Below are 17112 nucleotides of genomic sequence, written 5' to 3'. Positions count from 1 at the left end.
TATATTCACACATCCTTAAAATGTAATTTTTAACAAAATGTATTATTTGACCATAAGGAATAATCAATGAGGAGTGACAGAGATTTATTTAAGGAAATGGCAGGTCTTTATATTTATCAATATACAAATAATAAATTTAAAATGGGTATTTCATGTAAAGATCCCATCTAGCAGATATTAAAATGCATATATTCACTGAAATAAAAGTCATCACCACCCATTTATCTGGGTCTAAAAATCCTTTTAATTATTTTACAAATAATTTAAAAAGTGATAATGAAAAACAACTTTATTAGAGATCTTAATTAGAATGTACCCATAGCAGACATACATTTTTTTTGCAGATTCCTAGTGCAGAGAATATATGATAACCGAGATGTATAATGGCCTCTAAATGCAACAAACTACCGCTTGTCAATTGTCATTGAAGAATCTGAACTATATTCATGTAGTAAATATGATCCTAGATTTCCAATACATGTCTAATAGGTACTACATCATTACTTCTTGCACTTGCGCTGTCAAAACGTATTAACTGACTTCAGGTTTTAGATACATCTCTTAAGTTCTAGCTTATTATTTTTGGTTCCTTTTTATTAGCATCAAAATATAGTATTTTAAAGGACTCTGACACCTCATAATTTTGTTGAAGAGAGGAAGGCCAACCTCTTTGCTCCATAATTATACATTTCCACATTCAGATTTAAATTATAAATATTAGAATGATCAATCCAACAAATTTCTTCATGATGTTTCTTATCAGTTTACTTGTATTTACAACTGTCTTCAATATCTGACCTCTTAGTGGTCAAATCATAAAAGATGAAAGACTACTGTCATAAGTCTTTGTAACAAAATGGGATGATCCAAGTTCTTATCACAAAACATAACTAAACCCTTTCTATTTAACAGAGAGTAAATTAAATAAGTATTTTACAAGTTTTCGTTTTCAGAAATTTATTTACGCACTGATTCTTGTGTTTGAGAATTTCCCTAGGGTCTGAGATTTTGCTTACATGATTAATTTCACCATCATCACTCTATCTAGGGTGTTTTTGGTCTCTATTAATCTTCTGATTTGTGTAATAACTGCAAAATATTTCTTGGTTATTTTTCTCTTTGTCATTATGGGTTGAAAATGGAAAATTCTGAATTCTCAACTGTGTCGACAAAAGCTAAAAAAGACTACAAAGATGGTATCTCTAGAATTCTACAGTCAAAAGTTCTATAAGGTATCTTACATTTATTAAAGGGTTTAATGACCCATTCAGTAATTGTAAGAATGTTACTCTTTAAAAAAGAAAACTTTTTGTTTTTTGGAAGACTTCTGAAAAAGAATAAAGTCATGAACTAGCAATCTTTACAAACAGTTTAACTATTCAAAAACAAAGTTAAAAACTAAATATGGGTTCCCAATGGTAAACTGAAAGTTAAGTCAAGAAAAGAGAACAATACAAAGAGGCAAGATTATTTCAAGGAACTACAGTCTAATGGGTGAGACAGATAATAATCACAGGGCAGTGATTTAACAGGTTTATACAGGTTATTATATTTAAAATGGTGAGGAGCCTAAATCAGATTAGAGAAATTCAGAGCAAGTTTCAAAAGATCTTGGGAAAAAAATATGCAGGAATTAGCAGGTGGGAGTGAGAGAAAGGTCATGCTAAGCACAAAAAATATCAACAAGTGGGATGTGGTAACAGACAAGCTAGAGAGAGTAGAGAAGAACACACTAAACTGTGAAATTTATTCTAAAAGCAACAGAGAATCACCAAGAGTCTTAAACCAAAAGGATGACACAAAAAGATTTGTGCTTTGGAAAGAATATTGTAAAGCAGTATAAAGGATGGGCTGTAGAGATTCAAGATGGGAGGCAACAAACAGGAGAGTTACTACAGTACTCTGAAGGATGCACATTAGTCAGTGGGAAAAGTTAAAAGGGCATGGAGGTAGAAGAAACTACTCAGTAAGATGTTGAGGAGAGAGAAGGAAAGGAGGAGTCTAGAATGACTCCCCAATTTTTTGCCTTTAATGGCTAGATCTTATACAACAGAGACCAGAAAAGCAAATTTTGGGGGAAAAGTAATGTACTTTGATTACTTTTTTTGCTTTTGATTACTTTTGATTACTTTTGATTACTTTTTACTTTCCCCCCAAAGTAATGTACTTTGATGTGATATTGTTATCTCCACCTCTCTAAATAATCTACTTTAGAATAAAATCAATACCATTCTTCTAAGACTAAGTCGAGCTCCAGATACCTAAGAGAAATTCATTTCTATATTAATTATTAAATACAAAGAAGTAATTCCAATAACATTAATTTTAGCAGATGAGTAAGTAGACCAGTGCTATGGTGTAGATTTAATCCTGGATAAATTATTAACCTATGGTGCTTAGGTTTCAATTACAAAGTAGGAAAGCTGAACTTTATCATAGGTTGAAGGAAAACTACAAGCCTGTGGGGCAACTGTAATTTGAAGAAATGTTTTATTTGGCTCACACAGTGACTAAAAAATTGATTCTGAATTAGTTTGTGAACATTTAAAAATCAAGAGATTTCATCCAAAATTCTAGATTGTTGGCTTTCCTAAATTGGAAAATGTGATATTACATTATTCTATAACAACAACTAATTGGAGCTGGGTATTTGCTGCCCTTTTGGTGGCCAAGAATTGTCCTGTTTGCCAGTCTCTGCCTGTCCCCTGCAGACATGTAAATTCCTAACATCTGAACTAGATGATCAAGAAGAATGAGAGTAAGTCTTTACCAGCAATGTCTGAAATCATACACAAGGCCTGTAATTCTCTCACCTCATCCACTAGGGCCATGAAAAAACTTTCAAAAGTGAACTTTAAGGACTCATTGAGCATAATGGTCATGACGATGAACAAAACAAGATATATGTTCAAGATGATGGCAATTATGTGGGACCATGAGCCAGGCCCATCTAATGGGCCTTTCTTGTGTTTCCGATCCACAGAAATACCAGAGAGAATGAAATGACTGTGGTTGTTTCAAGCCATTTAGTTTTAAGGTCATTTGTAATGTGGCAAAAGGTTACCAAAACAGAAAATAGCTTATATCCAATTTTAAGCTGTAGTCTATAATATGCTATGCTATAATACCTGACTGTAGCCTGAGACTTTAATAAAATCTCCTATATGTATAAAAAGATGATTATCAGACTAAATTTCAAGATGGAAAAATGTCCATAATGTGAAAAAAATGATACAAAATTGTGTATAAACTAACATTACAATTATGTAAAAATCTCATCAGTGGAACTACATCAAAATGCTAATGGTGTTTATGTTAATTAATGGGACCTAAGGAATTTTTCAAAATTTTCCTTTTCTAGTTTCTCAATTTCAGGATCAAAATCTGCATTTAATATGGAAGGTGGTATATAGAAACTTTATTTTAAAACAGCTCTTTTTCCAAAAGATTAGTAGCCCTCATTTAAAAAAGACTCCCATTTTAAAATCAGTTTTCTAGAACCAGGTTTTACCTGCTTATTTCACAAGCCACACGTCCTTTCATCTCTATGACATCAGAAGAAGTGGCAAATCCCAATCTCCTTAAAACACGTTTGCGACATTTGAGCTCATCCATTTGTAGGACTGTTCTTGCTTTCTTTAGTTCTCGCTTTGCAGATTTAATATCTATTGCAATCTAAGGCATATGAAAGTATAAAGGAAATTCAATAATAAAGTAATATTACACAAGAGAAATAATCTACCAAAAGTTATTAAATACTAGTAAAAATGTTAAATATATGGAAAATATAAAAATATCCATTTGAAAAATGTGAGGCAGAGGAAAGAGATTTAGGAGTTGTTAAAAGCTTATTCTTAGGGAATAGAGCATGGCTCTTGCTTAAATGAGGAGGGGTATGGAGGAAAGTCTAAAAGGAGGAGAATGAGCTAGATAGCCATCAACTAGATGGGATAACCATCAGGAGGTAGAAAAAGTCAGTGGTGAATTAAGATAGGCTTTTCTAATACAGGATTCATGTGACAATCATGCTCCTAAAATAGCTACACCATCAGCTTCAGCTTTTCATCTCTACGGAACAAAGAACAAAGGAATAGCTTAGAAAACAGGGAAAGATGAGGATATATGAATCTTATCTCTTGACTAGCTATATTTCTCCCATGATACCTGCTTATTTGGTTCCTTCTCTTTGCCCTCAAACTGTATAACAAATCTGCCTAAGCTGGAAATGGCTTTAGCAAAGAGAATAGGTCTTTATTCTATAGAAAGAGATGAAAGCTTAAAAGAAAAATGTATTTTGAGGCCATCCTTTAGAGTAGATGAGTTTTAAATTCAGTTAATCAGTAAATATTACATACTTTTCAACTGTGACAAAAGTATGATAGTACAAGAGCAAGAAAACACTGGGACACTGAAATGGAGGCTTGAAGTTAAAAAAAACACTGACAAAAAGGAAAGTTTAGGGATTGAGAAGCTGAAATCAAAGACTCTAAAATTTTGCAGACAACATATTAAGCTTCAATTGAGGGGTAGAAATTATAAAGGCAATGATGGTGGTTAGTCACTGATATATATTGACAGCTAATTATGTACCCTGTTTATAGTGCTTTATATTATTTCCTATAGCAATCATTTATGGTAGGTAACTACTATTAAATCTGGATTTTACAAAAGTGAAAAAACCGAAGCAGAGAGAGATTACTAAGCAGCTGGTCAGGATCACAGATCTAGTAATAAAGACAGTGTTCAAATCCAGGATATCACTTTAGAACTTAAACACTTAGTGATTATTCATATTGCTATGAACAGATGTGTTGTCATAATGCTATCAGGATAAGAAGCAATATTTTCTATGCTAAGCAAATCTATGCTACCTAACATGACTTACCAGGACTATCAGAAAAAAGTTTTCAAAGTTTAAGGATGCTCAGAGAAGCAGAGCAGAAGACTGTACTAATTTCTCAGAGGCATATAAAGCTTGCTAGTTAGTAGAAGAGAGTCCACTAAAGATTTTTTTCTCAATAATTTTTATTGAAATGTATTTTGGAAATATTGAGTTAAACAAAAATATTATTAAAATTAATTTTGCCTGTTTTTCACTTTTTTAATGTGGCCACTAAAGAATTTAAATTTACATATGTGGCTCACATTTTATTTCTATTGGACAATGCTGTTCTATATCTTTTTTTACATACTTTAAAAGAACACAGACATCCATTTCTGTAAATGCATGGATACAAAGACATATGGGTTTTTCCTCCATAAAAGTGAGATGAGCTTCCTTTTCCACTGAATATGTTAGGACTTCTAAAGACTACATATAAACCTATCTCATTCTTTTTGATGGTCATGTGGATTTGCATCATTCATCTAATTTTCTACTTATGAAACACTAAGGTTATTTATATTAATTTGCTTTTTCAAACAATGCTACAAAAACATGCTTGTACCACCTCACTTTATAGTTTCAATTCCTAGAGGTAGGAAAGCTGGGTCAGAGGGTGTGAGCACTTAAAATGTTGACAGTTGAAAGGTCAAATTTTGAAGGCTTCTTAGGCAGGGAGGGCTAAGGGATGTAAAAGTTATCCTGCACTCACTAGGAGGCCATCAAAAGACTTGTTTTTTCCCTAAATTGTTAACTCTTTGTAATTTTCTTTGATTAAAAGTTGAATATAAGCACATTACAGACCACCTAGTGGTGGTGGTGGTGGTGATGGGAACCCTATTATAACTTCATTGTCCCAAAACAACCACTTAAGGTTTCCCTTTTAGCCTTTTTAGTATATATATGTTCTCATTTTTGCTAAATTGTATCATAGTCCATATCCATTTTAGACCCTACTTTTTCATTTGATGCTTTTGCATAAGCATTTTTCCAGGTATTGCATGAGTCTTCATGACAAGTTTATTTATCCAGTTCTTCAGCCAGACATTAAGGCCTTCTTCAATTATATCTGAGTAGCTAAGACAACGCTTCTTTTGTGGCTTCAAACCATCTGCTCTATGGATGCTTTCCAATTGCCATTAAATCAAGCTCAAGTATCTCTGTTCTCATATTGTGGAATTGTTCATGTAATGTGGGGAGTAACAACTGGAAGCAGGGAGGAAGCTACTGCTGAGAAATGAGCAAGCCACGATCATAACTGAAAACACTTGTGGAAGTTATTAAAGTTTTCTGAGTCTCAGTTTCCTCATCTTAATAGTACCTTCACGGTGGGCCAGAGCATGGTGAACATGTTCACTGAGGACATAGCTGCTATGCCCCATGTGGTACAGGATCACATCATCATGTTAGGTCACGAAGAATTAGAAAGGGAAAGTAAAACTTGAACTAAACACTATTCTATTATGCCAAGAAGTGTCTATTCATATATTTATTCAATAAACATAAGGCATCTACTTTTTAAAGGCAGATCATTATCGGAGATATAGGAGAGTACAAATGAGCTAAAATGAAACATCTGATCCTAAGAAGCTTAAAATCTAGTCTGTGAGACAGGAAGACAAATGACATAAAAGTGGCATGTGATAAAAGTTGAAAAAGCATAATAGCAAGGAGTGATAAGCTTCTAGAAGGAAGTGACAGTTGTATAGTAGAAAAGATTCTAGTTAAAGTGGATAGTGGAAAGGAATGTGTTTACTTTAAAAAGCTTTTTCTAAATTCATTATTCAGAAAGGCTATAATGCTTTTCCTGGTTAGAGAGTACAGCTAATTACCCTAAAAAGCTGAACTACTACAACTTCAAACCATTAAGATAGCTACAACAAAAAACACAAGACAATAACAAGTGTTGATGAGGATGTAGAGAAATTGGAACTTTCATAAAATACTGGTAAGAATGCAAAGCGGGGTGGCCAATTTAGAAAACAATTTGACAGTTTCTCAAAAATTTAAACATAGAGTTACTGTATGACCCAGCAATTCCACCCAACTCCACCCAAGAGAAATGAAAACATACCTGCGCAAAAACATAAGACACAAATATTCACAGTAGTATTATTCATAATAGCCAAAAAGTGGAAAAACCCCAAATGTCTATCTACTGATGTAAGGTTAAACAAAATGTGGTATATCATACAATGGAATATTTTTCACCCATAAAAAGTAGTACTAATTCATGCTGCAACATAAATGAACCTTGAAGACATTATGCTAAGTGGAAGAAGGCCGACACAGAAGGCCACAAATTGCATTATATTATTTATATGAAATCTTCAGAATAGGCAAATCCTTAGAGGCAAAAAGTAGATTTGTAGTTACCAGGGAATGGAGGATGGGGGCAAATAAGGACTGACTGCTAATTGGTATGAGGTTTCTTTGTGGGGTGATGAACATGTACTGGAATTAGATGGTGGTTGTGGTTGCAGATAGCTGTGAATATATTAAAAACCACTGAATTGTACACTTTAAAAGGGTGAATATAATGCTTTGTAAATTATATCTCATGAAAAAATACTATTAAAAGAACCTATCAAATTCTATAGTAAAATGATTTTCATCTTGTCTTGCTAAGAGTTGATAGTTTACTTGAAAGTAGTTTCCTGTTTTAGCTGATGAAAACCAACTGGAAAAGAAACTGAAAAATGCATACTCATTATTTACTGAAATACCTAGAATTCTATGATAAAAATAAGTTTCTGCCATACCTGTGCTTTTTTTTCACAAAGTGTATACACAGTTTCCAAATTTGGATCATTGTGAAGTGGATGAGAATACATTCGATGCTCAAAAGCCTCTACTTTCTGGATGACTTTTTTCAGCCCCTGATCCTGAATGCCCATATCGTCAATAGGATCTAATAAAGGAACACCATCAGGAAAACGTTTCTGAACTTCCTGAAATAAAATATTTAAAATTAATTTTTCATTTTATAGATAAAATTAGTTAAAACTAAATCACTATTTTATTTTTTTAGGCACATAGACATAAAAATAAAAAGGCTGCTACATATATATCATTTTTTCTATCCCCCTTAAATTTGACTATTTTCTATTGCATTTGTTTTTGAAAACTTTTGAATTATTGTTCTATGTTTACTGATATGGGGATGTATTGTAACTTACTAATAATTCTAGTATTTAGAGTTCAATAGTTCTGGAGGTGGCACAACTTATTGGTAAATCCATTTTCATACATTTGGGTTGTTAAAACTTCTTGTCATCATAAATAATGATGTATTGAACATCAATTTTCTGATTATTTCCTTGGTGGTGATTCCTAGGGAGGGCACAACTGAGTAGAAAGATAAAAACTTTTTAAAGGGTCTAAATCTGTACCCCTAATTTTTTCCTACAAGATTTAACTGTTAAATATAATGAGCACGTGAGTTCAGGGAAGGGATAGTTTACATTAGGCCGGCCTCCGCCTGGGAGACTGTCAGGGTCTTGGATAGGTTTTAAAGGTAAGATAAGATTTGGCCAGTTAGGAACAGATAGATTAGATCATATTAGATTAATAAAAAAAATTTTTTTTTCAGGTTATCCACATAAAAATTTTATAAACCTGTCACGAGAATTATTCGTTTCAGGAAGCTCACCTATGGATCACAACTTAAAACTTTGTACTCTACTCTGAAAGCATCCTGTTTTTCCTTGTTTTCTTGGATACCAGTATAGAGCCTCCAATGCACAGTAAATGCTAATTCAAGTGTTTATTGACTAAATAACAAAGTTCCTTTTTTTCCCTACTAGAAAATAAAATTTTCTAGAAAGTCCTATTTCACTGAAAATAAAACTATTTCATCCCCATTTATTAACTATATTAAAAAATGCTTAAAAGTTCTGACACATGATTTTACACACAAAATTTTTAATAAAGTCTATAGTTATTTTCACTGATAACAAAAAAGCAAAACATATTTAGCATGTAATAGTGATCATGTTTTCCACTAGTGAGCCCTCCTTTAATAACTCACTTTATGGTAGACTCAAAGAAAACATAATCTATACGAAAATCTGCTGCCACCATTTTTACCAAAAAGAACTGCCACTATTGGCAGTATTTAGTTTTTCTGAAAGTAATATATTTAAAAGCATTTCAGCTGCCTTATTATAAACTCTATTTGTAAAATTTATATTTAATTTATAAAATTAACATGTATACCTGTATCGATTTTAAAACACTCTGTCTATTGTCCACAGGTCGAAGGTCTTTAGGAATGTAAAGTCTAACACTGCTGATAGCAGACAGGAGATGCACCAAAACTGGAACAACCTACCAACAAAAAGTTATATAATATTACAATTAAAATTGCATACTTGAAATTCTACCATTTCCTAAATTTTGTTTGAATCCTTAGAAGGAAGCTGCATTTACAATATGTGACAGGTATAATAAGCAGAAAATAATCATTGTGGAAGTTATATCTTAGTAGATAAAGCTTTTACCTTTATATTTTAAAGTAAAAAAAAAATCAAACCTCTTAATAACAGATAAATAAATTATACATAAAAATAAGTGATCCTCTCAATACAGAATTCATGCCTTATTCGTTTTTGTGTTCTCAGAATCTGGCACTTTTTAAACACTTGAAAAGACAGACTCCTCTTTAAGTTTATTTAGACAAACAATTCTTTGGGTACAATGAATACATGCCAAACCGTGGGAGTTTTAGTAGTCTCATTTATAGTTAAGCAGACAATCAGTAAAATAATCATTAGGGGAAAAAAAATCACACAAGTTTCATTGGTGGTGGAATTTTGGAGGAGAATAAATTATAAGATTGAGGAACAATGACCAAAGGCTAGTTGGTATTCAGAATAACAATCATACATTTAAATCATTATTTAAAAATGTTTAATAATACACAGTCTTCTTAATTACTGTCCACTCTGAATCTCATAGTTATTTAATTGATCCAAAGGGGCAATCTAATCATGTAGCAGTGGCAGATTTTACTCTCTATAAACCAAAACTAATTTTAACAAATATCATTACAATGATATTCCCTAAAAGAACTAGCTAATATGCCATGTACTTAAAATAATGGTTAAAAATAACAAAATTTCAGTGTGATAGTAGCTTTCAAATTGGAATCTCTACAACGAGGTTTTGCCTCCAATATTTTAACTACTAGAAAATAATATAAAAAACAAAACAAAATAAAATAGATGTTCCAGAAATATAGGATCTCATGTGGTAAACTGAATGTTTTTCATTTAATTAAAAGCACATAGAAATTAAACGATTTTAACTAAGGAAATCTGCGTAAGAAATTGTCATTATTAAAACACTGCTTCAATCATTTTCACAGGAATGTAATAAACAGTCTGGATGAAATAAAACTACTTGATCACACACACACACACACACACACACAAAGTACCTTTATAGTCCAGGTAAAATCCAGCTTCATGTGAAAATTTAAATTATTAAATTCTTTTTATCTTTCACTTTGTGATTAACCTTGCCATAATTTGATAAAAGAAAAAGAGCTTAAATTTCATTAATCATTTTAGTGATATTTTAGATGGGCTTAACATACCTTAAAATGCCTTGAAAACTTCTAATTTAGAAATCATAACAATATGTTCATTATAATTACATTAGGAAATCTAGTGATTATAAATAATTTGCAAAATATCTGAAATATGAAGATGAAAAATAAAGTACAAACCTGCATCTCTCCTTTCTCATCAGGTTTAGCTGGCTTTGCAGCCTCAGTAGCTGAATTTTTTAAGCTTTCTCTGCTACAGCGCAGCAGTACTTCTACTACATATAAAGGATCCAGTTCACCAGAATTAGGCTAGAAAAAATAAAAAGATAAAAGAACTTTATTAATTCTTAAAAACTGGCCAAAAATTTTAAGTTACATATGTATAGGGACTATATGATCTCAGCATTTAGCATTATGATTGGCACATACTGTGCAGAAAATCTTTATTTCATGAAATGAAGACTGTCTTCATCCTTCAAAATGCACCACTGGATAAGGAGAAATCATTTGGTACTTAGGAATTCAAATAGTATGATGATCGCTGTAAACTGGGACATAAAATGCCATTTTAAGTTTCTAATGATTAGTTTATAATTCTATTTTAAACCAGAATTAGAAAAAAAACTAAAAGAAATGATCAGTATCAAAAGATGACTCTGTATTTTCAAATCACCATAATTAAACAACATATAAAGTATACTGAAAGGAGATTGTTTTATTGCTTAATACACTGGTAACTCTATAATGTGGTTTCATATTTTATTAAATATTCTCTAATAAAAATATGATTTTCAAGATCTAAGGACTAATCACATATTTTGCACTATAATAATTTACCTGAGCAGTGTCTTTCAAATAGTATTAAGACACTTTTTTTCTTTTTAGTTCAATATTTGAATTATCTCTTTTGCATGAAACAGATAAATGTTACTTTGATTAAGGAGACACATGGCAAAGAAGTGACTGCTTGGTTTTTCCCCCAATCCTACACATGGTTCCTATTTAAAAATAAAAGACTGTCAAGAAATGACAGTGAATCCATACTTAAAATCTATTTCTGCAATAAACTAACAACCGCTTCATACCAGTAAAATAAATTCCCAATACAAACCAAAAATACAATCATAATTATCTTATGAGGCCAAATTTCCTCAAAGAAAGTATAGCCTCCATTTTCCAATCCAAAAGGAAAACTAGTTTTTTTCTTATCATACATTTTTTTCAAAGTATGGTTATTTTTAAAGAAGTTTCAAAATTCCTCAGCTTGGTATATACACAAAGCAAAGCTGGACAGTATTTTCAATTAAGTCTGTATCTGCAAAAATTATGTATATGTATAGCTTAGTCAATATAAAATGAATTTTATAAACCATGAGCAAAGTATATAATTACCAATTGTCAACTCTTCCAAGGGGCCAATGACTAAAATAATCAGTGACTATCATATTTAGCTTTTCAGAAGGGGGTAGGCCCTTTAAGATGTATTCCATAATTTGATGAATGAATTAATTCAAAGTGTTAGATGACATGTATTTGGACAAAAATAACCTAAGATTTATAAACAATGTTAATGATCTAGATAATACAGAACTCTTGCTGGGTTTGGTTCCAATTCTGTAGATTTTATGTGTAAACTTAATATTCTCCCTCTATAAGATACAACAGCCACAGAAATAACTATTAGAACTCAACCTTATCATGTAGTCATCTGTCTTTGTAGAGCTACCAATACCACTTACAGGTTTGGAGAAACACGGTGGAGTGAGAGATGGCCCCAGATATCTATCCTTGAAACAAAAATAAGTTGAACATCTAAAACGCAACAAAAAACACCCAAACTGCACACCAGCACATCTGAGCATGGGATCTGTGCATAAGAGCTACCATAGGTCAGAACACAATGTCAAGTGGTGGACTGGGTGGTAGACTGGAAGAAATAAAGCTGCTGCCTCTTGCAGCCACTGGTGCTCTCTGTAGGAGGAGGGGGAGATAGGAAGGTATGGCAAGTTCCCTGAACAGCTCCGCCTGGGAGAGTTGTGAGTTTCACGCAGCAGGCGGCAGGGCCCAGTCATCAGGGCAGAAAGCAGAGAAGCGGGAAGGCAATAATAAAAAGAAAAAGTTGATTTTTACCAGCTGCGGTTGCAAAAACCAAGGCTGAATCCAGTCCCCAACTCCCAACCCAGAGGGCCCCTCCTTCCATACCCTCTGAGAGAGAAGACCACAGAGCTCCAGGGGAATCTGAACAAACGCTACTGAAGCTGCTGCTAACACTGACAGGGACTGAAAACAAGGGTAGTGAGCGTAATTAAATATCTATGAGAAAATAAAAAGGCATTATTAAGCTTTTATATAAAGCAGGGATTGAAGGGGCTTAGACGCCACCTACTGGAAACAAAAAGGAAAGAACCTTCTTTGAAGCAGGCTAAAGGAGACCTTTATATAATAAATCTTTCTGGAAAAAAAAAAGCAGAATACACTTCCATTAAAGCCCAGGCAAAGAAACAGTCCTTTAAACACCATGAACAACCAAGGTGACAAGGCATCTCAGAAAGAAAGAGAAAAATCTCCAGAAAACAAGCTTACAGACATAGAAATATGCAACTAAAATGACAGAAAATTAAGGATGGTACTTCTGAAAAAACTCAGTGAGTTCTGAAACGAGTCATAACAGAACTGAAAAAATTCTGTTTTTCAATTTCGAGAATTGAAAAAACAACTAGATGAGCAGAGCGAGGAGATTAAACCCTCAAAAAGGACCAAATATAATTTCTGGAGATGAAGAAAACACTGCAAGAGTTGAAAAATGAAACAGCAATCTTGGGAAAGAGAATCAACCAAATGAAGGAAAGGATCAGTGATACAGAAGACAGAAATCTAGAAATAAATCAGAAGGAAGAAGAGAGAAACCAAAGAATGAAAAATAATGAAAGAGAAATTCAAGAACTAGCTGATACCATCAGGGAAGGAAATATAAGAATAATGGGCATTATTGAAGGTGAAGAAAAGGAGCAGGAACTAGAAAGCATTTTCAGACAAATAGTTGACAAGAATTTCCCAAATCTAAGGAATGAGCTGAAGCTTGAAATTCAAAAAGTCAACAGAACACCCAATTATCTCAACTCAAAAAAGCCTTCACCAAGACACATTGTATTAAAATTATCAAAAATCAATGACAAAGACAGAATTCTCAGGGCAGCCAGGTTGAAGAAAATGGTAACTTATAAAGGAAAACCCATTAGATTATCATCGGACTTCTCAGTGCAAACATTACAAGCCAGAAAGGAATGGAATCAAATATTTAAACTATTAAATGAAAGGAACTACCAGCCTAGAATAATGTATCCAGCTAAGCTCTCCTTTAAATATGAAGGAGAAATGAAGACCTTTCCAGACATACAAAAATTGAGGGGATTCTCCATTACAAGGCCTGCACTACAGGAAATACTGAAAGGGGTCAGCTCACCTAAAACAAAATGACCAAAAAAACAAAACAAAACAAAACAAAACAAAAAAACCATAATTAGGAGTAAAGTGACTATCAGGCACATAGAAGCAGAAGAGTGTAACCCTTATTAAGAACAGAGCATTATTAAGAAGGTTACAGAGCATTATTAAGGAACAGAGCATTATTAAGAAGGTTAATAAAATTGGCAAACCCCTTGCTATACTCACAAAACCACTTAAAATAAATTACAGAAATATCCTCAAGTGTTACTATGGAGACACATTCAGAAGTCTTGATTGAAGCATTTAATGAAATTTTGCTGTTAAAAAATATTTAAGATTATAAAAACTTTCATCAGCAAACTTCTCATTTTGTACTCTAGCAAAGATGGGTCAACAATGTCATCCTTCACATAAAAGTTATTAAATGTTATATTTGGCTTTCCAATAATTAGCATATTCTTTAAGTTTTTGCTCATATGTCCTAATTTTTAACTTCTTAATCATATAATTTTCTTTTTCCTAACACCTCCTCCTTCCTTTTAAAATGTGGCTAATTTCTTACTACAAATGAAAATTTCCAGATTAAAATATATTTTTGATAACCCCAAGCCTGCAGAATGTAAAGAAACAAACAATATTAAATAAATACGATTACATTTTTTTCTCTTTAAAATGCTTCAAACTATTTTCTTCATTGGTGTGTATTTTTCCTCTCTCTAGCAAACCCTATTGGCTACAATAATCTTTGAATCAATATTCTGATCTAAATTACAAAATCATTAAAAAATGTACTTCTGCAGGGTATGTCCTGGTAAACACCAGAGACCCTTGTCAAAACCAATGTCATCCCAGGACAACTGTGGTCAAATCCCAAGCTGCATGCAGGAAGCAACTGTAGGGTGAGGGGAGCAAAAATCATCAACAACATAATAGCAAACTGAATCCAGCAACATATAAAAATAACAATACAATATGACAAAGTGGGATTTCTTCCAGGAATCTAATGTTGGTTAATATCTAAAAAATCAGCTATTGTAATATACTATGTCGGAAAATACACAAAATAAGAAAACAACTACATCATTTGAATAGGCACATAAGAAAGCATTTGACAAAATACAACACTCTTTCATGACAAAAACACTCAACAAACTAGGAAAAGAAGGAAACTTCCAAAATTTGTTAAAAGACACTTACAAAAAACCCAGAGCTAACATTATGCTTAATGGTGAAAGACTGAACGGTTTCCCCTTAAGATTAGGAAAATAACAAGGATATCTGCTTTCACCACTTCCATCAATATTGTACTGGAGGTTCTAACCAGGGCAAATAGGCAAAAAGAAGATAACATCCAGATTGGAGAGAAGTAAAACCATCTGTATTTGCAGAGAACATGACCTTGTATATAGAAAATCCTAAGAAATCCACTAAAAGACTATTAAACAAATTCAGTAAAGTTACATGATACAAGATCAATATATAAGTCAACTGTATTTCAATATACTTGCTATGAAAAAAATAAAAAAGTGAAATTAAAAGAACAATCTCATTTACAATAACATCGAATCGTTAAAATACTTAGGAATAAATTTAACAAAAGAAATACAAGCTTTGTACTTGAAAAACAAATTATTGTTGTAAGAAATAAAGGAAGATCTAAATAAATGGGAAAATATCCCGTGTTCATGACTGAAAGATTCGATAATGTTAAGATAGCAATACTCTCCAAATTGATTTACAAATTCAATACAATCCCTATCAGAATCCCAGCTGACTTCTTTGTAGAAACTGACAAGAAAGTAATAAAATTTATATGAAACTGTAAGGATCCCAGAATAACCAAAACCACCTTGGGAAAAAAACAAAGTTGGAAGACTAAGGAGTCTATTTTTTTCTAAACTTAACTACAAAGATATGGTAATCAAGAGAATATGATATTGGCATGAGCATCGACATATGGATTAACAGAACAGAATTAAGAGTCCAGAAATAAACCAATGTTTCTATGCTCATCTGAGTTTTGAGAACGGTAATATGGCTAATGAGGAAAGAATTTTCCAACAATTGGTCCTAGAATAAGAGTGAAAGTTGGACCCTTACCTTACTCCACACACAAAAATTAACTGAAAATGGATTAGAGACATAGGGTAAATCTTCATGACTCTTGAGATTAGCAATGTTTCTTATATATAACACCAAAAACATGACTGGATTACAACAAAATTAGAAATTTTTGTGCTTCAAAGGACACTATCAAGAAAGTGAAGACAATCCACAGAAATGGGAGATGGTATTTGAAAATCACATATTTGATAAGAGATTGTATCTAGACTATATGAAGAACTCACACAACAAAATGAAAACAATCTGAAAATAGGTAAAAGATATGAATAGACATTTCTCCAAAAAATATATAAATAATCGTAAGCACATTAAAAAGATCCTTGGAATTATCAGTCATTAGGAAAATACAAATCAAGACCAAATTGAGGTACCACTTAACACCATGTTGAATCCAAAAGTCACATAGTAAGGGTTGGTAAAAATGTGAAATCAAAACCCCCATATATTGTTGGTGAGAATGTCAAATGGTGCAGCCATTTTAGAAAGCAATCTGGCAGTTCCTCGTGTGGTCATACAGAATTTCCACAGGATCTAGCAGGATCTTTCCATTTCCAATAGAAATAAAAACATGTCCACAAAAAAACTTGGAAACAAATTTTTAATGGGACGTTATTCATAATATTGCAAAGATGCAAACAATACAAACAGTACAATGTCCATCAACTGATGAACAGACATTTTATGATTCAATTTTATTAAATTTTCATAATAGGTCAATCTATAGAAAGTAGATTAGTGGTTTTTTAGGACTATTGAGTATGGGAGGACAGATTTACTTGAATGAGAGGTTTCCTTTTGAGGTGATAAAAATGTTCTAAAATTGACTGTGGTGATAGTTGCACATACCTGTGAATATACTTAAAGTCACTGAATTATACTTTAAATGGGTAAACTGTATAGTATGTGAATAATGGCTCAATAAAACTTTAAAAAAGAAAAAAATGTAAAACCTACAGCGAAATCTATAGCACTACAGTACATTGCAAGGAAAAATATTCTCCCTTGCAAAATTATCTTAAATATAGACAAGTTTCAGAACGAGTAAACTGGCAAAGACACAGTAACTTTTCCATCATGGTTTATATAAGTGTGGATGGAACCATGACAT

General features: G+C 32.4%; 1 protein-coding gene across 1 annotated transcript in view; it reads right to left on the bottom strand.

Annotated features, from left to right (window-relative positions):
- Positions 1–17112, bottom strand: part of MTREX (Mtr4 exosome RNA helicase) — a 77129-nt gene that overhangs the window by 13437 nt on the left and 46580 nt on the right. Inside the window, exons 19-22 of the mRNA XM_039869949.1 lie at positions 10614–10742; positions 9101–9211; positions 7645–7833; positions 3512–3675 (exon numbers count right to left, since the gene is read on the bottom strand). Of these exons, the coding sequence (XP_039725883.1) occupies positions 3512–3675; positions 7645–7833; positions 9101–9211; positions 10614–10742 (593 nt within the window). The remainder of the gene's footprint in view (positions 1–3511; positions 3676–7644; positions 7834–9100; positions 9212–10613; positions 10743–17112) is intronic.

Source organism: Pteropus medius, unplaced genomic scaffold, assembly GCF_902729225.1.
Source record: "Pteropus medius unplaced genomic scaffold, Ma_sr-lr_union100, whole genome shotgun sequence".
NCBI lineage: Eukaryota > Metazoa > Chordata > Mammalia > Chiroptera > Pteropodidae > Pteropus > Pteropus medius.
The sequence above is the reverse complement of the archived record's forward strand: the minus strand, read 5'-3'. Positions and strand labels throughout refer to the sequence as shown.